Raw genomic sequence first — 26,639 nt, forward strand, 5'->3', positions numbered from 1 at the left:
GTGCACTTGGCCCGGTTTGCAGGACCTTAGTAGGGTGGGCCACAGGACGCCAGTGACAAATGACCTCAGCCACCACAGTTGGTGCCTGGTAGCCCTGTGTGCCCAGTGGCCCCCCGAATGGGGCCTGGCATTAGCATGTCACAGCCATCCATGCCCTATTCGATTGTGACTAATAGGGAAGTCCAGTGGTGCTTCAACCCTCCCCCCGTCAATGTGGAATCCAAGGAGCTCAGAAACACTAGGGTGTGCCCAACCTTTGCAAACACACCCAGTGAAGTCACCTAGTGATGATGCCAACTACCACACAGACTGGCATTAACACATTCTGTGTGCTCAGCTCCTGGGGTGATTAGGTAAGGACAGCATGGATAATGTCTTCTGCGTTCCTAGCCCCAGGAGATCCAAAAATCCAAACCTTGAACACACTAAAGAGACACCTCGAAAGTCCCCATAGTGCATGCACACACACACACAGCTGAGCGCAGATTAGGGGGTTCTGCTCATGCTTGAAATGGTGAATGCAGAGATTAATGAGCACGTATGAATAATGTTGTTACCCTGCACTCACATCAGGAAGCTGAGGGACTCCCACTAGAGAGCACAATAGAGTCAACATATGTTGCCCACTCAGCTTGGAAGACCGCGTGGGACTTGCACAATCCAGTGAACACAACAGGGGAAACCCCACACAAACCTTGCGTCCTCAGGCAAACAATTCATGAAACACCCCATTGTCCTTTCATAATCAGATGAAGTTTGCAAGAGATGTTCCGTAGTTACATATTTGGTGCAGACAGTTTTTGATCATACATTTTCCTACACAGTTGTATTGTTAGGCCTAAGAGCGTTCATATGGGGAACGCACCTTGACCAGGGGTATACTTCATAGCTGCCAAGTTTCCCAGGTCCATGCATGATGTGCTGCTCCAGTTCAGATTTGTTTCTTTGAATTTCATGCATAGACTGTGGGAATATTGACCGGGCTGTACAGACCAGGCTGAGCTCAGCATGGCCCTTTCATTAGATTGGTGGCAGGGATTCGCTGCAGCAGTGCCTTGGTTCCACCAGTGTGCGTCAAGCGACTGACGCAGCTGCGGTCTCCACTCTGGAAAGAGCTGACTTCCCAGCGCTTGGTCTTGCTTGGCTTCAGGTCCGGCCGCCGCACCACCATGCTGTAGACTTTCCTCAGCACGGCCCGCCGCAGCAAGATGTACACCCAGGGATCCAGGATCTGGTTCCATGATGCCAGACGCACCCCGATTAACATCAGCCACTGATTGCGCTCCATGTGGTCCATGCGCCCACTGCGGACGTAGTTCACAGACATCATCACAAAAACCTGGAAAGAGTAGAAGGAAAGGCGAGAGGTTAGGAATTCTGGGCAGCTCTAAAGGCTGTATTTATCCTTCAAAAGCTCTTCACCCTGCCCCCTGTTGCCTTCTCCACCCCAGCAATTCCAGATAGCCCAAGACCTACCAAGGCTAATATGTTAACCAGTCAAAAAGAGGTGCTGTAACTGTAAAGCTGTGGCACTATATCAGAGCATAGATAGTCCCTGTGTGACGCTACATCCAGGTTTGAGAGGACGGTTGCTGAACCCGGGCCAGGTGCCTTGCAACCGCAGCTTGAGTGACATAAGCACCTGAGCTGTCCCCACAACAGGTCCATGGAAGCCTTTTCCACCCAGGTGTTGGCGTGTCGCTGCCTGCTGGTGGAGAGTGGAAAGGTGTAAAGGGGCGCTATCTTCTTATAGGTGGTGGACTACCAACAGTGCTTAATTTCAATGCAGAATTCTAGTACCAATGGCCTGCACGGGCTGCTATTTTTATTTTTAGTGTTTATGATTAAACTGATAAACTGATGTGCTCTGCTGGAAACAGATGGACAGCGCCACCATGTGGTGGACTATCATAGGATAAGGACTTGTATTAGGAAATGCAGTGCTGGTGCCGAACACTGGCAAACACTGACACAAATTCACTGCACAGCTGTCAGGCGTGCAACGCCTATAGGGCTAAAAGGGCTTTACCCCCCTATTGTCTTCACAACCAGGGCTGCTGCAGCATGGAATGACACAGAATCCTCCTGCTGCCATTGCCTGCTCTGGGCTGGGGCTGTGAGACCTCAAGGTCCGCCTCATCAAAAGTGCTTTGCCGTTTAGGAGGCTTTGTTTTGTTTTTCTTTTACTGGCCGGGCCCCCTCTAGTCCCCTGCTCTCACTCCTTATTTAGTTAATTTGCAAGGTAACTATCAAGGCTGCTTTGTCGACCTTGGAAGAATGCAAATAAGCAGTTTTGCTTTGAGACATTTGCTGTCCCTGCACTTTGCTTATCATATATCACTGTACAAGGATAAACTGTTAAGAATGTCACTCACTATCATGTTTTGGGAAGCTGGAACAGTTTCTAATTGCAGGAATGAACCACAGAAAGGACCGTCCCTAGTTGTGTCTAAGAGATGCCCAATTTAGTGGGGGCAAATCACAAAAATTGACAGACTGGCATCACACACCACCAGGTGTCATGCTTCATCATCTGCCAGTCCTCGCCCTCTAAAAACTGCGTTTGATAGAGGGCGGGCATACACCTGAAGACAGGGATGCACTTCTAAACTAAGTGGGGGCCCAAACAAAAAAAGGAGTGAGTGAATTTAAAAACCATCATAGTATACCTGAACAATTTTTATTCTATGGGGTTACTATGTGGGATTAAAATATATAAGTGCGGTGAGTGGGGACCTTATCATCCCGTCGCCGCTGTGAATCAGTGATTGTTAATAGGGGGTCAACATGTTTCTGCCTGTATTGTCCACTTGGGTACGTGGCATTCGTCAGGACCTTAAATATTGGGCTCCAATCTTACCACTGGGGGCGTAGGCCTATAGCCAGCTGCCACCTGTTTAGAGAAACCTGTAAGATAGAGGGGGTGAGACTGTAGGTTTAACCACACCGTCACCCTGACTGTAAACAATCTGGGTTTGTTTTCTCTTCCTTTCTTCTGTGTAAATACTCGAAACTGCTCCCGTCATGAAATAATGCTCATGAGCAGGGCACATGTTCCCCATATTTCTATATAACGTGTCTACACACGTTAAATCACTCCCTTGTATCTCCAGAAACTATGGCAGGCGCTTTCATTGGACCACAGCTGGTCCCGCCCCATCCCAGGCAATCATCTGAGGTAATGACGGGACACAGGAAGCGGCGTGTCATAGAGCAGCGCCATGTGCTGACACACCCCCACGAGGGTCAGGCAACAAACAGGCAACGTGCAGTCCTTTCTGCATGCTTTGCTCAGGACACAGGAAATGCAGCATCATCACTGTGCGCCACGCTCACCTGAAACCCATATCGCATGCCACGACCCCACTCAACAGTATAAAAGCTTGCTGCGCACTACACTTAATGTCACCGGGGAGGAGGCTGGACGCATGCAGCACTAGGTTTTCTAGCGGGGAGTACGCCTTGAACTGTAAGTCGTTGTTCTGATTTCTTCTTCCAACAGGTTGAAACTATAGTAGACCAAGCACGCCCTGACGGTTTTTTCTGCTCACTAATTCAGTATCTTTGATATACCTTCCCAACCAGTCTGGTTTTTAACCCTTTTGTCTTCATCCTTTATCGTCTCCCACCAGAATGTGGCCACAAGGATTTCCCCCCTACCCCTCCCATGGGGCAAATAGGTTTTTCCAATAGGGTAAGACTTCTATATTTGTTTCACATGAATGTCAGAGTGAATACAGGTGCCTGACACTCATATACATTTTTCACCTTTTTCACTTTAGGAGAGAGCAGTAAGTATGGAGCGTGACTGTGACACATCAAGGTCTACCGAATGACAACCATTTTGAGTAGTATATGTTTGTCTCACCCCCTCTCTCTTACAGGTTTCTCTAAACAGGTGGCAGCTGGCTATAGGCCTACGCCCCCAGTGGTAAGATTGGAGCCCAATATTTAAGGTCCTGATGAATGCCACGTACCCAAGTGGACAATACAGGCAGAAACATGTTGACCCCCTATTAACAATCACTGATTCACAGCGGCGACGGGATGATAAGGTCCCCACTCACCGCACTTATATATTTTAATCCCACATAGTAACCCCATAGAATAAAAATTGTTCAGGTATACTATGATGGTTTTTAAATTCACTCACTCCTTTTTTTGTTTGGGCCCCCACTTAGTTTAGAAGTGCATCCCTGTCTTCAGGTGTATGCCCGCCCTCTATCAAACGTGGTTTTTAGAGGGCGAGGACTGGCAGATGATGAAGCATGACACCTGGTGGTGTGTGATGCCAGTCCGTCCATTTTTGTGATTTGCCCCCACTAAATTGGGCATCTCTTACACACAACTAGGGATGGTCCTTTCTGTGGTTCATAGCTTTGGTTGGAGGCCGACCGTTCTCTAGTGCCCTAACGCCTCTAGTTCCCTCCCCGGGCCAGACCCTGGGTGTAACTGTGGTTCTTCCCTTCTCTAATTGCAGGAAGCCTTGCTTAAATTATGGTGCACACCTGTTAAGCTGTAAAACATTTTGTTTGAACTGGCCCCCTCTTAGGGTGGACCAGATGGCCTCTGACCTTGGAGATTTGTATACATACTATGTTTTCAGTCTTGAGAGGAGTCTGGATGGCTGCTGTCTTCCCTCAGTCAACACACTTCCTCAACAAGTCTAAATAAATGTGTATTCTGGTATTACCTGAGTAAAGTGTTGTTTATTCTTCTACGGGAAAGAACAACAGGGCTTATAGCCCCTGTTGGCACTCCCCACCTAATCTACAAATACATAGTATGGGTCCCCTGCCACACTTAACAGCAAGAGGGAGAGAATGCAAAATGTCATCAGAATGTAATCAAGAGAGGGACAGAATAAACATGAGAAATATTTTGCTTTTCAAAATAAAAAGTATATGTCTAAAATTAGAACCCAAATGTTAATAATAGGGATTTTACTTTTAGTGCTTTGACGCTGTTCACAATATGAGGCACTATTTAAAAGAAACTGAAAGTAAGAAAAGTTGTATTCTGAAACTAGTGACAGATTCGTCAACACTTTGTGCCAGTGCAAAGTCACAAAAGTGACACAAAGTGTTGATAAATTATATACTTTCCAGCACTGGAAAGCTGTTTAAAATGTACCACAAGTACAGTTATGCACTATTTGCATCAAAGGGCCGTTCCATCAGTGGTACATGGGCATTGCCATGCTACCACCAATGGTTTTTACACAAGGCCCTATGCAGTAGGGAGCCTGAATTTATGCCAGCGCTTGGAAGAAAACAGCAGGACTATATCTTAATTAGATTGCTGCCCTGCATTGCATGGCATGTTAGTGAATCTCACCCTTACTTTTCAATGGACAACATGTTTTCACTCTAAAGCTCCCTGAAATTAACTTAAAGTAGTGCTTTGCACTACTTTGCTTAAGTTTGTGTCAAGGAGTCATCCCACATGGACGTTCCCAATCTTACACTAATGTTTTTTGATCCAATGCCCTCTCTACTACTACTGGTAATTAAGGTTTCGTGCCCCAAAAAATGCACCTCTTAGAAGCAAGCACAAAGTAGGAGAAATGTTTATATTTCTCCAAACTTTTCAAACTTTGCATCTGTGCAGCACTGTGCAGGACATCTACAAAGTGGCAAACTTTATAAAGTTAGTGTAAACTTAGGCCCAGATTTACTAACATTTTACATCGTGAGTGTGCCACTTTTTTTGTCCCAAAGCTCAAAGTGCATGGCTTTATAAAACAAAAACAACAAAAGACTTGAGACAGCACATATACTTTGCATTGCAGAGGCGTTAAATGAGTGAAGCATGGGTTAGTGGCATAGCACAAAATGATGGGGCACCCCTGCAGAAAGTAAAGAGTGGCTTTTCCGAATATCTCATAGATATTCATTTACCTTGGTCTAAATGGGGGTGCCCTGAAATGTTGAGGGGACTGCTGAAAGAGTGGGCGCCCCGCACCACAGGGGCTGCAGGGGCTTGTATTGTACCCATGGCATGGTTGTTCCTATCCATCCACTGATGTATTTTGTAACAAACTCTGATTTTATAAAGTCTGTAAACCTATGGTTGTGCCAAAATGGTGCGCTAATCTTAGGCTGTCTTAACAAACAAAAAATATCTTTATTTCTCCTTGTTAGTTCCTCTTTGCATTTGTGCTGCATTCTGAAGCACACGTACCCAGACTAATAACAATCCAATAATAGATTTTGTGCAGGAAGGTATCTAGATTTCTAATTGTAATAGACCTGTTAAGATGTCTTGTGAGTCTGCTATTCTGCAAACCTATTCTTTCAACCTCCATACTGACGGGGATGGAAACTCTACTGAAAAACACACCTGGAAGCTGGAAAAAAGGGAAACAGAGGAAGTTTCCAAACTGAAACAATGGACATTGACACAAAAGGGGAACCAGGGCCTGCATAGCCAGGACAGAACTACTAGACAACATTGGCTGCTTCATCTTGATTCCAAAGAAATATCTAAGGGATCGGCAGTAAAGGAGGAAAGGCATACACTAGATGACGAGGTCAAGGGAAGGCTACACGCACCCACATTCCACACCACTGGGGTGGGATAGTGGGAGCAGAAACTGGGTATTTGCGTATTTTCAGAGGAGGCAAACAGGTCCACATAAGGTCCCCTGAACCTTCGGCATTAGCTCCTGAAGAAGGACGGACATATGGAAAGATTTTGGGACGATGGAAATCTCCTCTTTAACCTGTTCATCAATGTGACCCCCGATGTGAGAAGCTAATGTAGAGAAGATGCAATTCCACCCAAGCCTCTAACTGTAGGGCTCCTAGTCAGAGAGAACCTGATTGGGGTCCTCCTTATCAGTTCACATAAGCACGGTCACTGTATTGTCTGTTTGTAGTAGAACATGGTGTCCTTTCATTTGATGCTGGAAGTGACAGAGATTGACATACTGTAGACAGATCCCTCTAGGTTGAAGAGTGCCTGCGGCCTGTCCGTGACCAGCATTCTTGAGCCAACAGTGCCTCCAAGGTGGCAACCCATCTAAAGGAGCTGACTTCCATTGTTGACACCATCGGGAAACCTGCATGAAGTGGAAAACCTCTCATTAAGGATTCTGGGTTCAACCACCAGCACAGCTGAGGATGTGGAGAACTTGACATAGGAATCAGCAGGTCGTGTTTCTGAGACTCTGGATGAAGTAGAATAAAGTGAAGATGCAGATGTGCTCAAGGTTCTGTAAATATGAAAGAGGTTATATGTCCCTGAACTTTCAAGAAAAGTCTGGCTGCAGCTTGACTCAGAGATGTTAGAGTGGTCCTTAATCTTTCTACTCAGACTGCAGGCAGATAAAACATATATGTGCAGGAATGAGCTCCAAACAAAGTTTTGTTTTGAGATGGCTCTTGCCTGGCGTTTTGGCAGATTCAAGAGAAATCCTTGCAGTGTCAGACAAGAGAAAAGGGCTTCTATTCCTTTCAAAGTCTCTTCTGTATAACAAGCAGTCAGTCATCCAGATAAAGGAACATATTCCAAGTCTGAAAAAGTGGAAGAGCAACAATGGGTGCCGCCATCTTGGTAAAAACTCTGTAAAGAGAGTGTAAGAAATTGGGTTGTTGGTTATCTGGGGTGTCAGCCCTGGTCAAGCAGCAACCACAATCCTTCTCAGGGTTAGGCACAAGCCAACTATGGATATCTGGTGATGACCGACCTGGACAAAGTCACAAGTTCAGGCAGACCATGATGGAGCATGGGCTGGCTATAGGGACCCAGTTAGGCCCGGTGAAAAAATACCTTAAATCCTGTTATGCATAGCGTTCGAAGATCCACATCAAGGATGTGTCACGCAGCTGAAGCGATGCATTGATTCCGAGATGCGGCAGGGCTGCGGCGCAAGGTCCTGCTTTGTTGTCAAAGATCCTTCGACGGGGCGTGTGATGCACAGACCAGCGACAGGAATATGGCGTGCAGTCAGGGCAATGCGCCGGTTCCAAGGAGCTGTAAGACTGCAATGCGGAGTCCGGCGTCATTGTCGAGGTTGCCTTTGATGAGGGATGCGGGAGCCTGCATCAAGGATGCGTTACACAGGTGAGGTTCTGTTTGCTGCGATGCAGGTTTTGGCGACAGGTCCAATCCATACAGCAGTGGCGTTGTGTCGGTTCTGCTTGGGTTTGCATCAGGCAACAAAGGAAATGCGTTGGTTACACTGGATCCACAGAGTCTGACAGAGCACCTTAAGCCCACTTCGAAGGGTACAGGAATGGGATGACCCCAATTAGCAGGGTGGACTAACAGATGGCAGAGTCCAAGTACAGGTGCAAGGTTGTTGGAAGCCTGCTGTGTCGCTATGGGTTCAGATCAGGAGGCCAGCCAACTAGCCCTTGGAATCGCTCTGGGTTCAACAGATGCAGGTCCAGACATTCTCACCCAGGCAAGAGGGCAGGAGGCTGCCGGTCAGCACGGCAGGGAAAATGACCTTTAGAGCAGCATTCCAGCAGAATAGCAGTCCTTCCAGCAGCACAGCAGTCATTCTTCCTGGCAGAGTATTCACTGGTCCAGAAGTATACTGAGAAGTTGATGTCTGAGGCTCAGTATTTATACCCAGTTGTTCCTTTAAAGTAGGAAGAAGTTTCTAGAGGCATGCCTTTGAAGTGTACAGGTGTCCTGCCTTCCTGGCCATGGTTCCAGACTAACTACAGGGGGTACGCAGCCCTTTGTGCGGAGGCAGGACACAGCCTATTCAAGTGTGGTGGAGCTGGGTCCAGCTCCTCCCTTCCATCCTGCCAGTGATGGCCCATCTAGTCACACCTAAGCTCCCTATTGTGTGTGGCTGTCAGGAGGAAGGTACAAAGCCCAACCGTCAACTACACCCAGTTATGTGACCCAGAAACAGGCTGCAGACACTAAATGGCTAAGGCAGGGAAATGCTACCTTTCCAAAAGTGGCATTTTCAAAATTGTAATTTAAACTCTGACTTCACCACAAGTGGCTTGTGTGTTTTAAAGAGGAAGGATTTGGCCTGGCAAAAGGTTTATTTTGCTAGGTCAAATGGCTGTTTAAAACTACACACACACAGGCTGCAATGGCAGGCCTGAAACATGTTTAAGTGCTACTTAAGTGGGCTGCACAAACAGTGCTGCAGGCCCACTAGTAGAATTTAATTTACAGGCCCTGGGCACAGGCAGTCCCACTTTACTGGGGATTTACAAGTAATATGTCAATTGGGTATAAGTCAATCCAATATGTTTTAAGGAGCAAGTACAAGCACTTTAGCACTGGTTAGCAGTGGTAAAGTGTGCAGAGTCCACTGCCAGCAAAAACAGAGTCAGCAAAAACAGGAGGTCTCAATGCAAAAAGTTAGTAAAGTCCAAATGCTTAGGCTATGAACTTTTAATGACTTACAGCTATGGAATATGAAGGTAAGCATTCAGGAGATTGGTAAAAGTCCAATTGGCCGCACCCTGCTCCTCCTACCTCCTACCAGCGTGTTACCCCAAGGCATTGTGGTCCATGCAGTAGCATCGGCGAATACGCCTGTGCCAAAATTGTAAGTGAAAGTAAGTGTCGCGTTAGCCATCCCTGGACACGTGTTTCTAGGTAGTTGCAGGGAGTAGGTATGTGTGTGGGGTTGCCGCGAGCAGGGTGCGGCCAAGTGGACTTTTGTTTATATTCAGGCTCCCTTGAGCCGGTGGGGCTGACGAGCCCATGGACCAGCACCTGCGCGCCATGAGAGGTACTTTACCTGAGCATACTTTTTCGGCAGCCTACGCGGCAACCCCACACACATACCTACTCCCTGCTGACGAGAGGCAACTACCTCGAAACACGTGTCCAGGGATGGCTAACGCGACACTTACTTTCACTTACAATTTTGGCACAGGCGTATTCGCCGATGCTACTGCATGGACCACAATGCCTTGGAGTAACACGCTGGTAGGAGGAGCAGGGTGCGGCCAATTGGACTTTTGTTTATATTCAGGCTCCCTTGAGCCGGTGGGGCTGACGAGCCCATGGACCAGCACCTGCGCGCCATGAGAGGTACTTTACCTGAGCATACTTTTTCGGCAGCCTACGCGGCAACTCCACACACATACCTACTCCCTGCTGACGAGAGGCAACTACCTCGAAACACGTGTCCAGGGATGGCTAACGCGACACTTACTTTCACTTACAATTTTGGCACAGGCGTATTCGCCGATGCTACTGCATGGACCACAATGCCTTGGGGTAACACGCTGGTAGGAGGAGCAGGGTGCGGCCAATTGGACTTTCATTCAGGAGATTGGTCTTTAACATGAATGCTCCCTTCGGAACCTGTAGAATTACTCTCTGAAGGTTCTTCACTTTGAAGGGACTCTCCTATACCCATAGATTGACTTCCATGAGACCGATGATAATCTGGAATCCCCCTGTTGACTTGGGAACCAGAAAGACTCTACAATATTCTCTGGTTCCTTGTTCCTCTCTGGGTACATGAACTATTGCTTGCTTTTGTAAAGTGAAAAGGTGTGCTTGAAGCATGGCAAGCATCTTAGAATGATAGTCCAAGAATATCTAGGAATACAGGAGAAATTAATTCGATATCTGTTGCTCATTACCTCTAGAACTTAAGCATTACAGCTGTCCATGAAATGCTGTATTTTAGTCAGGAAAGCCATGTTTTTGCCAGAGAGGAATATGTTCCCTTCTGTTCGGTACAACCATAAAAACCTTCATGTTGTTTATTTCAAGGTGAAGGCCGATGTCTTGAGGATGAGTATCTCATGTGTTTGAGTACTGCTTAATGTGAGTGCTAACAACAACTTTTTGAAAAAATTTAGTATAGCACAGATTCATGCCAGAGTAATTAACAAGCAGTAATATAGACAACAAATTGGCACTCACTCTCAGGAGGAAGAAAAGATGTTAAAAATTAGGGGTTTGGCAGAACTTGCAGTTTTTCGCTCCACAGAAATCTGTGGAATTGTATAAAAACTCATTGAGATTCCACAGAGTTCTGCCAATGGGCAGATAATATGCATGTCGCTTTGCTCGCACTGCAAATTAACATCAGTATTTCGAGCAACGCTTAAAAATCAGCGCAAACTGCACAATGCAGTGCGCAAGAACACGCGGTCATTCGAGTTGATTTTGCTGCATGTTCCAGTAGAAAAACTACTTGAACGGCATCAGATCTACTCGAGAAGCAGTCCTCTGACGGCTTGTGACTGCCCACATTAGAAAATCAAATCACCTTAGGGGACGCCAAATCTTGTTTGTGCTCACCAGCTCGCATTTCTGCAGCCATGCAGGGGAAAAACTCCACCATGCGGCAATTGTCGGAATTTGGCCAGAACACTGCATTTTAAGAGTACTGTGGAGTTGCAAAACTCTGCCAATTCCATGGGCTGAATGTTGCGCGCACCCCTGTTAAAAATCAAACTGGTAATTTGCTACTCATACTTGCCCACTATCAGGTGTGTTAACCTACTAAGGTCAATATTTGGAGACATGCACACATTTGTGCAGCCTGAAACACAAAAATGCTTAATATCCTTATGGACAGACTGAGAACATGTCTTCGGTCAACAATCAGGCAGGAGTCCCTTCCTAGACCTGCATTGAAACATATTTCACAAGAACTTTGTCCTGCCCCCATAAGAAATTGTGGGAGGATTGGCAAAAAGTGTTATAATCTTGAAATTGTTTTCCGAAAAACGGTTCTCATATACTTCATATTAAAATCCGTAGAAGGTGCTTTTTTACTTTTCAGTGCGTTCAGTCCCATTTCAATGATCGCTGACAATAGCCTACTTGCATACTTAGTAGATGAGCATGCCCTTGACATAGTGTTTGTCATGGAAACTTGGGCAGATGAGACCTCGGGTCCACACCTGGTGGTGGCTATTCCAGTGGCGGCTGGTGACATTTGAAAGTGGTAGAGCGTAAAATGAGCGGTGGAGTGGGCAGCCTACATAGAGAAAATGGGAGAGTGGGCGGTCCTGCTGGAGGGCAGGGGGGAGTGGCTTTCCCACTGTTGTGCATACTGACTGTTTGGGCAGCCCCAGGGCCGATCAAACAGTCAGTATGCACAACAGTGGGCAGGCCACTCCCCCCCCCTGCCTTCGAGCAGGACCACCCACCCCCAACCAGGCACTTCTGCTTTCTCGTAGTGCGAGAAGCAGAAACATAAATGGTAGTTATTACCATTTATGCTTCTGCCTTCTCGCACTGCGAGAAAGCGGTGGGGCGGTGCCCAAACGCCCCAATGGAGGAGCCGCCACTGGGCTATTCCGCCAGGAAAGATCGTATCGGGAAAAAAGTGGGGGGGCTAGCTATAATCTATCGGGACCGTTTGAAAGCATCCTTTAAAGAGATTTCTATGAGCCCTGACTGCGAAGTGCTCTCCTTCAAGATATCCATTAATCACACTTACTCTTTTAATGGAATGCTGATTTATCGACCTCCTGGACCTAGGGCTAACTTTCTACATACCATGGGGCATCTGCTTGAATATAAAATTAATTTCCAGGACTATACCATTCTTAGGGATTTTAGCTTTCATCTAGATAACCTAGCAGGGAGTCAAATGCACTTATGGATCTCTTAACCAGTATTGGCTTAGCGCAGATCACAGAAGGCACCTCATGGACACTGTTTTTTCAGACTGTCCTTTTTTGGAATTTAAAAATATCCTGCAACTACTCTGGTCCAACCATGCAGCAGTTATGCTAACTCTCCCTTTGCCCTCTTCAGCCGGCAATAGGCCTCCTCCTACTAGAAGTCAGAGGCGATATCAACGGTACCGCCTGGATAACATCAAGTTTAACACCCAACTAGGCATGAGCAGACCCTTTATATCCCAAGATCCAGAGATAGCATCTTTAGATTATCATCACTGGATTGGGTCTTCAGTTCAAGCAACAATTCTGCAAAAAGCAGGGAAAATTACAAGGACAGCTCCCACCGAACCTTAGTTTTCGGAAGAAGTTAGGCTTCTTATGAGGCAGTGTCGCAGACAAGAAAGACGCTGAAGGGACTCGTATGACATAAAAGAAAAAGAACACTATAAGGAATTATTAACTCAATTCAAAGGAACGATCCTTAGCACTGAGATCAACTATTTGTCTGAGAAAATTGAAAAAGCAAAAAATAATTCAAAAGAATTGTTCACTACGGTCCAGAAACTCAGCCGAGTTCAAGAATCTAGACACAATATACCAGACCGAGCCCTCTGTAATACCTTAGCATCCACCTTTTGTAGTAAGGTACTGAGTATCTACAATATGTTTGCAGCGCGACCAGTATTTGAAAAAACACTCAGTCTGCACTCCTGGATGCTGGAAGTGTGGATTTACTTGACCATAATACTCCCGGCACCCCCAACTTCCAGTCCGCATTCCCTGATGCAGAAAGAACGGATTTACACAGGTCCAACATTGCCCGTACCTCCCACTCTTTACTTCTCTTAAATTTTCCGATTATAACGTATGAGCAAGTTATCAAACTTCTCTCTGCCACCAAATCGGGATCGCCTCTGGACCCATGCCCTCCCAAGATAATACACTCTGTGACGGAGTCAGTCGCTTGTCATCTAACTGAGAGATTTAATCTAGTCATTAAAACTGCAATTTTTCCTAAAATGTGGAAGAAGACCTCCATTCTTCCACTTTTAAAAAAAGCTAACTTGGATAAAATAGATCCTGGCAACTACCGTCCAATTGCCGGCCTGCCATTACCAGCCAAACTTGTCCATGTTCATCAATAATAATCATATTCTGGATCCAACACAGTAGGGTTTCCGGAGTGAACATAGCACCGAGCTCGCATTGATCATGGCATCAGAAGAAATCAGGCGCTCGGTGGATAATGGAGGCATGGCGGCTTTGATTTTGCTGGATCTTTCGGCAGCTTTTGATATGGTAGATCATAGCCTCCTAATAAGTCGCCTCCAAGAAATAGGCATAGCAGGCACTGCCCTGTCTCTTTTTAAATCATTTCTTACGGACCAGGAACAATTTTTGGAAGTGGATGGACTCAGGCCTCAGAGCTTTAAGCTCCCTTGTGGGGTCCCTCAGGGCTCCTCCCTGAGCCTGACCCTTTTTAATTTATATGTGGTCCCCCCTGGCCAGACTGATTAAATCACATGGCTTTGCCATGGTGTCCTATGCAGACGACACCCAGATTATAGTGTCCATTTCAAATAATATTTGGGACACAGCTCACAGCTTTCACACCTATATGCGACAGGTGAGTAGGTGGATGTCAGAGAACTGCCTTAAGCTGAACTCAATAAGACCGAGGTTCTCCTTTTTGGCAGAGATCCGTTCATCTGGTCCTCTGATTGGTGGCCCATGGAATTAGCCCCCCCCCATTCAAGCCTCTAAGGGGAAAATCTGGGAGTAATTTTTTACACTACCTTGTCCTTCTCTCATCATGTGAAAGCGGTTACTTCATCCACCTGCTATACATTGAAGATTCTGAGGAAAATCTTCCCATTCATACCGCTAGTTCTTCAGAAAATGGGGGTCTCTACATTAGTCTTGTCTAGGCTGGACTACTGCAACTACCTTTGGACAGACATACATAAAGCACTCCTTGTTAAACTGCAGGACCTTCAAACTTGGGTGGTAAACGCTTTATAAATATCACAACCAGACTTTGGAATCATTTGCCTTACAAACTTAAAAACTCGCCTGACTTCCTTTCCTTTAGGAAAGGTTTGAAGACCTGGCTATATACAGCATAATATTGTTATAGACAGATTCTAGCTTCTTCATAAATCTCAGTGATGGTTTGCTGTTGGATGACAAGCGCCTAGATGCCTTAGGGTATTAGCTGCGCTAAATAAATAAATAGCCTATGAGGCATTAATTCCACAAAAGCATGCTTGTTGTAATCTTATCGGGTTTGTCCACTATGTTTACAAAGCACAGTTTATTGCTCCATTTTGATACATTAGCTCAGAGGTGCCAATGTCACCTTTCCATTGAAGCGTACACTCCACGCCTTGCTAGCAGTTGAGCCCCACCCATATGCTTGAAGTGTTAGGCCCCACCGAAGTCCAGGCCTAGTTGCCCCCCCTGTCAGCAATAAGGGGCGCAGGGCATTCGATAGGGATAGTACATCTTGTGCGAACCTCGGATGCAGGACCAGCTTTAGGGCCATGCGACCGGTGCAGCCCCACCTGATGCAGACATTGGGGTGCTATTTCACAATAACTTATGGGTTTAAAGACACATGCTGTAGAGTTCCTTGTGTCTAGCATCTTTCAGGTAACAATGGAAATGTCAAGATATCTCTGGTGATTAATAATCCTTCAGAAGAGACATTGGAGTTTTGTCTACTAGTAGTTTTGACTCATCATAAAGTAGCACGGAGGGTTAATGTGCCTGCAGCAAAGAACGTGTACTATGCCCATCAGAGAAGCGAGTGTAAGTGGACTATGAGTAGTGCTATAAAAAATTTATTCTATGTCATAGAGGGGCTATGGAATGATGAGGGGCACTCTTGGAGGTGGTAGTGAGGAAATTCATGGAAAAAAGGATCATTAGGGCGGTTCCAAAAAAGACTGTTGCACCGGGCGCCGCCAGCGCTACAGCCGGGCTAGCTCGGATGCGTAAGTGTCTAAGGGCCAGATGCATCAACAAACCATTTTGCGATTTCCTAATTGCGAATCCTTACGAGACACAATTAGAAAATTGCAAAAACGGAATGCATGAAAGTGTGTTTAACAATTTCTGCGATTCCTAGGGTATCGCAAATGACCTACCTCATGAATATTAATGAGGTAGGTCGCAATTTGCGACCCCCTAGGAATCGCAAAAATCACGGGATGGTGGCCTTCTGAGGTCAGCAGACCACCATGTCTGTGATTGCTTTTAAATAAAGCAATCTTTTTTTTTATAAAGCAGCCAGATTTCCTTAAAGGAAAACAAGATGCTTTACAAAGGAGAAAATAAAAACTTGTCCTTTCATTTTTAAAGAGCAGGCAGTGGTCCGTGGGACCCCTGCCTGCTCCTAGGAAATGCATTTACAGACATTCACAAAGGGGAAGGGGTCCCTTGGGGACCCCTTCCCATGTGCTAATTGGTTATCACCTACTTTAAGTAGGTGGTAAAATGCGAATGTCTTGCGACCGCAGTTTGGTCGCAAAACATTCATGCATACCGATGTGATTCGATATTAGGAAGGGACGCACTAAACACGCCCCTTCCTAATAGCAAATCGCAAACCCATTTTGCGATTCGGTAACAGGTTACCGAATTGCAAAATAGGGTTTCCTGCATCAAAAAGGCATTTTTTTCACGTTCGCAAACGCTTGCCAAGCCAAAAACTGCTCCATGCATCTGGCCTTAAGACCTTAGGGGCTTATTTACAAGCCTCTTGCGCCGTTACTTTTTATCACATAAGAAGTGGCGCACCGACGGCGCGAGGGGCTTGTAAATAAGCCCCCTTGGTTTTCTGCAGTCTAGAAAGTTAAACAGAAAGGGCAGAAGTGGAGCATTACGGGGTAGTTGTGAGTTTAGGTACCGCGTGGTGAAAGGGTGGTTACACTACAGGTGAGGGGAAGTGTTTTGGGGGTAGAGCAGAATATTGGATACCGCCCCAAAGGAGTAGCTTGGGTGCCGACGAGGGGGGACATTGTTGATTTTGGTGTCAGAGAATACATGGGATCACCTTTTTTTTTTACCCTTCCTTAAGATGGTAAACACATGTGTACAAAAGGACAAGTCCGGTGTATTAAGTATACGGTTACGTTTCCATGTCCAGGGACATACATGGAAGAGCAATGGAGGTCATGCTAAGCAACCCGGAGGTTTGTGAACAAGAGCAGTGAGTTTCGGGGTTACCTGGATAAGGTCTGCTTTCAAGAGCATGGTATAAGTGAGGAAATATTTTAGGGTGCACAGGGGAATTAACATTTGTTTTATTTGAAGAAGGAAGGAGATATTTGAGGGTTCACAGGGGGAAAAAATAATTGCAATCATCGTCCGTCGGTTTTGACTGATAAAACAGCCTGTCAGGAGTGTATGTGTGAGCCTGAAGGTGGCGCTGTCTGATTCTTTACTGGCACTCTAGAGCCAAGGATAATTAGCCATAGCTTCAGACTTTGTACAGACAAATGAGTCTGATAGTATGCCATAACCAACCAAAATGCAATGTTTTGCGCAGAACAATTTTTAACACAATCCATCTTGTTGGTTAGCTGTCTTCCAAATCTCATTAAAGGAGGGCGCATTTACAAACGAGGCTGAGAAGTACTGGGAGCGATTCATAACACCCTGTCCTAATCTCTTCTATTTCCAGGTGCACTGGGCAGTGCATGCTTCCTCAAATTGCATTAGGGCCCGTTTCCTGTGCAGGTACTTCCGGATCCTGCACAATGTTTACCAGCAGAATCATTTATTTTTTCGACCTCTCACCAGGCCCTGCCTACTGTGGGGGACATGCTTACTAGCTTTAATTCAATTTCTAACGGTTTGTTTTGTACCTAAATTCTTTATCTCTTTTGCTTTCTCTGTACCACTCTCCTTCTCTCTGTCTCAGGTACACCTGCTTTTCACATGTGTGTGTTGACAGCCACCATCTCCGCGGACTTTACACCTGTCCCAAGGCACTTCAAGTCGCCCACCGCATTTGTGTTTGTCATGGAAGTTTAACAATTAGGCTCAGAAAGCAAGGCTACAGACCCATGTGAATCATTAAGTAAAAAGCAAAATATAGGGGCATATGTACAAGAACTGCTGCTAAGTAACGCTAACGCTAGTTAGCGGCAGTTTTCTTAACGCGGCCTATCACCAAAAACTATCGCCCTGTTAGCGATGTATTTACAATACATCGCTACATGGCGAAAGATTCAGGTAGCTGTTGTGAAAACTGCCGGTAATGCTAGCGTGAAGGCGATAGAAATTCTGACGTTAGCGGGTAAAAACTGACGAAAGGCCCATTAGAGGCAAAAAAACTCAAGTTAGTAAGCCCAACGTGACATTTTTTTGCCACTAGAGGCAAACATAGTCTATAAGTCCACCTCCAATGAAAAATAGGAAATAAAACCAATGGCATTCAGAATGGAGCAGCCAGGGACAAGTGCAGCACAGACCCCCCCCCCAAGCCCCTCAACAGCCAGGATGACCAGCCAGAGTCCTTTGGAAGAGGAAATTCAGGGCTACATCTATGAAAAGATGTGCATCGCTGTGCCAAACCAGTGATGTATCACTTTTCATTGCGCACTCCTTGCCACACCATGGCATTCAAAACCTTGAAAGCACGGACAGTCCCTGGGAGACCTCGCTGGGCCTGCGTCTGGGACCCGGAGTGGGATGCGGAGGTGCTGTTGAGTCGCTGGGCCGTGGCGGTAGACATTGAGGCTCGGCAATCACCCTTACCTGGTGGTGACATCTGGCAGGTCACACAGAGACACGTTGCTGACCTGTGTGAGAAGACCGCCTTGCGCCCCTTGGAGCTGTGAACAGTAGAGACGCTCCTGCGCACCAACGGAGGGAGGTCTGCATCGCAAACTACGATCCACCACTACCACGCGGTGCACGGAGGAGATTATCAATGGTGTGGCGTGCCTCTCTGCATCACAGGACGTAGGATGTTGTGCTGGTTGGACGCTGTGGAGGGTGAGTTCCCTGACCTGTACCAAACTTGTGTGGTGGGAGCGTTGCAACTTTGCGCCTAAGTGTGCCCTGTTGCCACACCTACATCAGGAGGTTCCCCAGCGGACTTGGCGGTGACTGCTGTACCCAGGCTTGTGAAATCCCACCTGGCTGAGGCTCCTGCTGGCTGAGTCACAGATTTGGAGAGAGTGCAGCACATTGAGCCCCTGGTGTCAATGTCCAGGTGAGGAGAAGGTGGGAGACATAGCGGAGGAGGCCCGGGTGCGAGTCGGACCCGGGCCTCACGCCCGTGGGTGATGCACACAGTGGCCTGAGCAATCCCTGCGCTGCGGCTGACCTACATCACTGAGGGCACCACACAACACTGGTGGGGGACTCCACTAACTCGCTCAATTCGCTGAGAACAGCCATTGGTGGCAGTTGGTACCAGGAGCACGGTGCCAGTTCTGGCCCAGGCCCTTGTGTATGCAGCTTGATCTGCTGTTACTTGCTGGGGAACTGGGGAACACGGAATCTGGTCGCCACTGTCAGATCGGCAGAGGCAACCAGGTGGTGCTGCCTTTCCTTGCCCCCTGTTACTAACCCTTAGTGTACTTTCTCTTTCCACAGCGCTGCGCCGTCTGGTTACTGCTGCCCCCACCTGCTGCTGGTTCCTCTGACACTGAGGTCAGGTGTTCGAGTTCCTCCTCCACCCGCAAGATCCTGCCTGCATCTCATCCCTGGTGGTCCAGTGGTAGAGCGTCACTGCTCTGCAGCTTGACTGCCTTCCGGTCCCTCTCGTCTGCTGTTCCTGTTCATCTTTCTGCTCTTCTCCGTTGCTTTCCTACCTTTTTCTTTATTTTTTTATCTTTGCTGTGTTTGGCTTTGTTTTTCCTGTGCTTTCTTGCAGTTCCTTTTTCCCTATCCTCTCCCTCGTTGCTGCTGAGATCACCTGCGTCCCCCCCTCCAGTGTCCTTTCCTGCATTTCCCGCCTCACAGCTGTCCAGCCCCCCTGCAGTACTACTCAATCGCGGATGCTGTGCGGCCATGCGCAGCGGGTGTGCCACTGGTGCGCAGAAGGGAAGTCAAAGGCAAGCCCATCTCTGTTCGTCCGGCCCTGTGCTGTGCCCAGCACCAGGGACCCTGCCTCTCGGACACTCCACCGCTACGACGCCAGCACCCTCCTCGCCCTCAACCATGGATGCCACACCACCTTCCATCTAGCATCACCGAAAAATACCCTTGCATCCTGCGCCTGTGGAAACTGCAAACACACCTTCTGCCACATCAGCACACCAGCCCCTCTTGCTACCCAGCCTCCCAACATTGCACCCGACCGTTCAACTCCATCCTCCTCAACGTACAGTCCCTCCACAAATACGCCACAGACATCCTCCCTCTTCAGACATCGCCTTCTGCACAGACCGGACATCGCCATCGCCATTGTCTACAAAAGCACACTCCGACTGACCACGCACTCTAATGACCCAACAGTGACCATGGAACACCTCCACTTCCAGATTCGGACCAACCCCAACACCATCCTCTGTGGCACCCTCATCTACAGGCCGCTCGGGCTATGGAACACCATTTACTGATGCCATTGTAGGTCTCATTGCAACCCATGCTCTCCCATCCACCAACTTCATCCTACTGGGAGACCTCAAGTTCCACCTGAACAACACTAGTTACCAGAACACCACAGCCCTCCTGGGGAACCTCGCCAACATTGGACTCAAGTAGCTAGTCACTGCACAAACCCACATAGCCGGACACACGCTCAAGCACGTCTTCTCCGCCAGCGGGAACTTCAGCTACAGCCACACCACCGTACTCTCCTGGACCGACCACCATTGTATACATCATGTCTTCACCATGCCCACCGTAAACCACCGCCATCATCGCCCCCCCATCACAGCTGGATCAAGGCCACCGAAGAACTTCTCATCAACTCCCTCAACACCACCACTCCTCCAACTCTTACAGACATCAAAACCAAAGCAAGCAACCTCCACCGATGGATCTCCGACTGTGCCGACACCCTTGCACCAAACAAGAAAAGAACAGGCAAAAAACACTCCAAGAAGGCCAACTGTTTCACTCCCGCCCTTCACTAGTCCAGGCGCACCTGCAGACGTCGTGAGAAGTGATGGAACCACAACATCACTCAACTCTGCAACACAGTCACCCTTGCACCATGGCGCAAGGGTGCCTGCGTTGGCGCATGGCAGCCATTGTGCACCAGCATAGGGGAAAAAGACAGGGGGGCTTGTTCATGAGCCCCTTCTGACAGTTTCACCCCGACAGTGTGTCATTTCCTTGACGTACTTGCAGTGTGATTCTTGCACCACAATGTGCTGTATTTGCAAAGTGACACATCTAGGCATATGCATGACCTTGTGAAGTCCTGTGCCACATTATACCTGCATCAGGTTTGATGTATGCAGGTTGGGCGTTCCCACGCAACAAACCCTCATATGAGTGGCGCCGTGAAATCCATCAGATTTTGCTGCAATATTTGTAGGATGTCACTGCATCAGTACTTTACGCCTGCCTCATGGCAGGCGTAAGGGTGACACAGTGCCACAGGGATAGGCTGGCCCCATGCATTGCTGGAGTTGTGTCATGCTTGTGACACAACTGCAGCAATGCGTGACTTTAGCGCTGACAGAAACATTAGGATTCCAGACGTATCTGTCATTAATTGCGACATGGAGCGCCGTACAGTGAATACAGCGCATCCATGGTGTCGCAAGAAGGGCGTAGTGAAAAGTGGTGCAGCGCTGTTTTGTCGCAGCGATGCAACACTTTTCATGAATGTGGCCCAGGAATGCATCCTATCTTACTGATGGTGCGCATTCCTGACCTGTTGTTTTGTTGCAGGGCAGCGCAGCAACATTCCTTGCAGCGAGTCCAGCACCAAAACCTTCTGAAATGAGACCCCAAGTGTTTGCACCATATTTAAGACCAGCTATTTTCTGGTCTTAAAAAACTGCCTCTAACTTCAGTTAGTGGCAGTTTTTTGGGTTTTGCACCATACAAGGAATTCATTTTAAATATCGTGAAGTGGAGTTAGTGGCAGTTTTTGCACGGGGACGCCTACCTTGCATCTAATTTTCGTTAACTCCCGCTAACAGAAGTGGCGATCGTAAAAATTCATGTTTTGGCCAGAAAACTGCAGCTAACTGAGGTTAACAGCACCTTGTAAATAAGACAATAAAAAAAAAGCTGCCGTAACGTAAAAAAATTGACGCTACGGCGGCGTTAACTCTTTGTACATATGCCCCATAGTTTTCTACCTGTAAATGGGCGTTGGGATGGTCAGGAGTCTACCTTGGGTGGCCTAGCGCACCTGGCCCCCTGCCTAGAACCGGACCGGCCTTTCACCTGTTCCAGTTGATTAGTACCTGCCTCTGCTCACTTTCTGTGCCAGCTGGGCACTGCCTGCTTCCACTTTTCCCTATATTCTGTCAAGCTGCATGCAGCCGTGTTTGTCTTCTTTCTGTGTTTTAGCTGTTTCTTTCTGTCGATGCGGATTGATGCTTTCACACAGCAGCTATCTTTCTATTCACTCTTTCCCTGTTAACGTTTGACAGTGTCCCTTGATTATTTCCTGCCCAGATACCCACGAGAGATAGCACACAAGTAAGCACAATCAAATATAGCGTTTGAGCTGGTGGATTACTAGTGTGCATTGTGGCCTTCTGGAAAACACTGGCATCACGGCATGGTGTTTCCCTCAACATCAGGTAAAAGTATGAAAGTATGAAATTCTTTTAAGTTAAAAGGTCACTGGGACTAAATTAAGGGCTCAGGCGTTCCTCCCTGTGCATGATATGGGCGGAATCTTTAATATCCACAGGCACCAAAGGACTTGTTGCGCTTTACTTTTCAAAGGTACTTACGGACAAATTTACAATGCCCCTGCAGCACTTTTATGCCTCCAGAATGTCACTTTTGTGATGCTCCTGAGGCTCAGTGTGCCGGCCCATATTTACAAGGCCATTCGTGGCTTTTTATGGCCTTGTAAAGATGGAGTAAGGCAATGCCTTACTCTGCGTGGAAGGGGTGTTCCATGGTAGTTTCTGTGGGTGTTTTCATGCAACACCCATGGTTATTGCCACTGCCCCAGATTTACGACTTAGCGTAAATATGGGGCAGTGGCAAAACTAAAGCCTTCCCAAATCAGGCGTAACAAGGAGAAATGTGCACAGAGTGCAACATGAGGAGTTTACCTCCTGCTAAATTCTATCCTTTTATATACTTTCAGAAGTCCTTGATTGCCTGGCAAATTAAAACAATTCGGGTATTTAGTGGTATGTGTACTGACTTTGGTTCTTAGACAGCTATAAGATGGCTGCCGCGTTAGTCCTCATGAGCACATGACCTTAAGCTGTGGGATATAAATATTACCTTAAAGATGGCGCCCATGGTCCTCTCCTTATATCGCAATCTGCTGCTTTACAGTAAATGTAATTTATTTTGTCTTCTTATTATAATGTTATATGTGGTTATTTTTTAGCTGATTCAATTATTGGAACTGTCATACTTGATGACTTATGCACAATGACTTTTAGAGAAGTATGCGGTTCAGGAACAACTTGTTCTGTCGCCGTCTGAACAAGTTGTTCCTGAAACTCAGAAAGAGAGTCAAGCCGTCCGTCCCCCGATGGAGGCAAATTCCCCCCATTTTTAAGTTGTAGACGCATCTACAATACGTAAGTGTCTGAATATGTTCACAGTGTAAATGCACTACTTGCCCCAGCACGTATTCTCAATTCAACCTGCGTTCCTTGGTCCTGAAGAAAGCCCATAGACCCGATTGGGCACAGATGGGCTGAAACATGTCGACCACTCACATACAGGTGCGATAGAACAGTACCCTTTCTAGCATCACACCACCTTGTTATTTTTAAACTTTGCCGTATCTATGACAGAATAAACACTGGGTCAATAGAAGTAGGCAATTTTAGCTTCATTGCAGTTTACTTTCACTTTCCCTAATCACTACTGTCAATACCATGTTGACATTTCCCCACATGACACTCACCAGTACAGGAATCCAACAGATGGAGGTCACCATCATGATCGCAAGCAGCTGCACCACCATCTCGATGTCATGGGATTTGGCCCAGTGGTTGCACTTCCTCTTGCGCAGCCGGGCACAAACCAAAGTCAAACCACTCACAGTGTTGCAGACCAGTGCCATGAAGAGTGAAATCAGGCCCAGCAGTGAGAAGAGCAGCGCAAAACTGACCTCGGTCCAGGGCGACTCTGGGCTGACGTGGATGAAGCACCATGTTCCTGGATACTGCATGTCATACCGGCCGAAGCTCAACATAGGAAGCAGGGCAATAAGAAGGCAAGAGGTCCACAGGCCCAGAAGAGTGAACTTCATCCGTCTGGCGGTAACTATTGAAGAATGCAGCAGCGGGCGGATGATACCGACGCAACGCTCCATGGCCATGACGCAGCCCAGGAACAGTGGGCAGAGGCCAAAGAAGACCATGCAGGCACCAAAGAACTGGCAAATGGAGCCCGTTTGGTCAAGTTCTTCCCACTGCAGCTCGACAGCATAGAGGCGCAGCACGAAGGTGCCCAGGATGAGGTGACCGGCAAAGTCAGTGATGACCAGGCTGCTGGCAAAGAGAAGGAAGGTGGTCTTGGAGCGGCGGCGGAGATGGGCGTAGGACTGGACCAGGATCACTAGCGCAATGATGTTAGACATGGATCCCAGGGTCATAGAAAAACTGGTCATCGTGGCCGACTGGGAGTGGGATGAAACAAGTTGGGTGGAAAAAGCCATGTTGGAGACACCATCTGACACGGCGGAAATGTTTCTCAGCTCATGGGTGGTGCCACAGGAGTCATTGTTTAATGCTTCATATAGGCTATGCAGGGATAGGTTCTGCTGGTGTAAAGCAAGCATCTTACTGGGCTCAGCTGGAAACATCCAATGAGCTGTAGAACAAAAGACAAGGAAAGCTCATCAGAAATAGAAATCACAGCAGCTGGGGTGGGGCTCAGAGGAACACTGTGGGGTGGGATGAAGAGGAACATTTGAAGAAGAAGAAAGAATGGGGTAAATGAATATAGCTGAGAACATGGAAAGAGTTTAGCTATCAATGAGTTCATAGGAGGATGAACGGGAGCAACCATCCACGGAAGCTTAAACAAGTGTGTTATGGGATCCTGTAATGGGTTACTTAGTTTGGTATCACGCGCCATGCCAAGAATGTTAAGCGCGTGATACCTTATGTATTGTTGCGTTGCTATGTACTTTTGAATTGTAGCTCACGCATGGAGCACTGTTGTTAGAATGCTCGAATGGCTTGAATCAGTTGCCGTTCGACCTTCTGACAAGAGGACGCTCCATGTGATGGGTGGATGATTTCACTCTTAAAATAAACTTTGTTTCGACTTTCAAGAAGAATTTATGATTTATTTCATTTGGCGACGATTTGGAACTGCTCTACCCATCAGCCCACGCATTTTCTACAACCTTTATCGGAAGTGCTGAATCTAAAGGACTGACAGACACCTTCCCCTTACCTCTTCAAAAGTGGTCAGACTTCGTTATCAACGGTGGTCTGATGTCAAGTGCTGTGGGGTAAGGTGCAGTAATCAGCCTAAAAGAACAGCAAAGGTATGTTTCTGGAATTTACTTTGGAGCGTTGTTCTGCTCGCGCATCCTTCTCGAGAGCCTCCTCGAATTAAGGCACGTGCGTGTTCAAGTCGAACTTTTCCGTCCCAGCTTCTGTCACGACGTTCAATACGTGACGCCATTTTGAATTGGGACATCCTGCCTGCAACTCAACTGGAGAAGTTCAGTTCGCGTCTAAGCGACTGTTCGGCTTTTCTTTACTCTGCGTGTCACCGGATTACACGCACGTCTTTACTATTCATTATTAAAGGTTGTCTGCGTGTTGCCGATTTCCTGTGACGACACACACGTCATTTATGAGCATAATTTATCCATGGAGTAAAGCTCATCATTATTCATTATTTTACGTGCGTGTCAATTAATTGCGACGACACGCAGGTCATTTATGTACATAACTTATTTACAGAGTAAATCTAATCAAACAATTGGTCATAAAGTGTTATCGACGTGTCACTGGATTACCTCACGACGAAACGCACGTCATTATTATTCTATATGTGTTATTTTCAATGAGAAGCACTCCATCACAGTGTAAAAGATTATAATAACTCATATTTATTTAATTATTTATGTATTTATATTGATTTTCTCTACTTCTTTCCATGTTTTCATCAGTATTATAGATCCCAACATGGCTGCAAATTCACAACAAATCACTCAACCTCCACCTTTTCTTAGTAAACCTGGCAGTCCACCAATTAACTGGATTGAATGGTTCAGACTTTTTGAGAACCATCTAGTAGCTATAGACGGTATTAATTATTCTCCAGCTCACGAATTTGCTTTATTATTTGGTTGCCTTGGTCAAGCGGCTCAAAGAATCTTCGACAGCATTTTTCCTATTCCACCTCCACCATCTCATTCAGGAGATAATCAATGGAACATTTATCTGGAGGCTGTTGCATGTCTTAAAAAGCAGTTTGAAGAAGAACCAAATATTATGCTAGAACGCCACAACTTTTACAAACGTAAGCAAAAAGAGGATGAAAAAGTGGAGGAGTACATTTCGGCACTCAGAGTTTTAGCTACCACTTGTGGTTTTGGTCCGCTAGGGATCAATTTGTGTTTAATTGCGCCTCTCGTAAAATAAAAGAAAGAATCTTGAGTTGCAAAAATCCTCCATTGTCGGAAGTAATTGAGTTGGCCCTGAGTATTGAGCGATCAACTATTTCTAGTAGAGTCATGCAAGACGATGCCAAGACCGGAATTAACTCAATTACTTCGAATGAGTCCGAAAATGAATGTTCATTAGCAGCTGTGAACATTAAGAGCAAGAATACAAAATTCATTCAGAAGAAACAACCCGTGTTTTGTTACAGATGTGGTTCTAGGAATCATATTGGTAATTTTCCAGGATGCCCAGCCATTAATAAACGTTGTGTTATATGTCGAAAAGTAGGTCATTTTCAAGG

At 46.8% G+C, this 26,639-nt stretch overlaps 1 protein-coding gene across 1 annotated transcript; it reads right to left on the reverse strand.

The window, feature by feature from the left end:
• Window positions 1-888: 888 nt before the first annotated feature.
• Window positions 889-24,492, reverse strand: LOC146856240 (prostaglandin F2-alpha receptor-like). Its single transcript, XM_085650713.1, has 2 exons — window positions 23,614-24,492; window positions 889-1,339 (listed from the first exon to the last, which is right to left on the reverse strand). The coding sequence occupies exons 1-2, from the start codon at window positions 24,490-24,492 to the stop codon at window positions 1,004-1,006; spliced, it is 1,215 nt and encodes a 404-aa protein (XP_085506839.1). The 3' UTR covers window positions 889-1,003.
• Window positions 24,493-26,639: the final 2,147 nt, after the last annotated feature.

Source organism: Triturus cristatus, chromosome 4_1 (genome assembly GCF_964204655.1).
Source record: "Triturus cristatus chromosome 4_1, aTriCri1.1, whole genome shotgun sequence".
Taxonomy (NCBI): Eukaryota; Metazoa; Chordata; class Amphibia; order Caudata; family Salamandridae; genus Triturus; species Triturus cristatus.

Bases quoted from the DNA above. Each gene is read 5' to 3' on its own strand.
- LOC146856240 (XM_085650713.1), bottom strand. From the start codon at position 24,492: ATGCTTGCTTTACACCAGCAGAACCTATCCCTGCATAGCCTATATGAA. The intron at 1,340-23,613 runs GTGAGTGTCATG...TACTCTTTCCAG, and splicing joins TCTGTTGGATTCCTGTACTG to GTTTTTGTGATGATGTCTGT.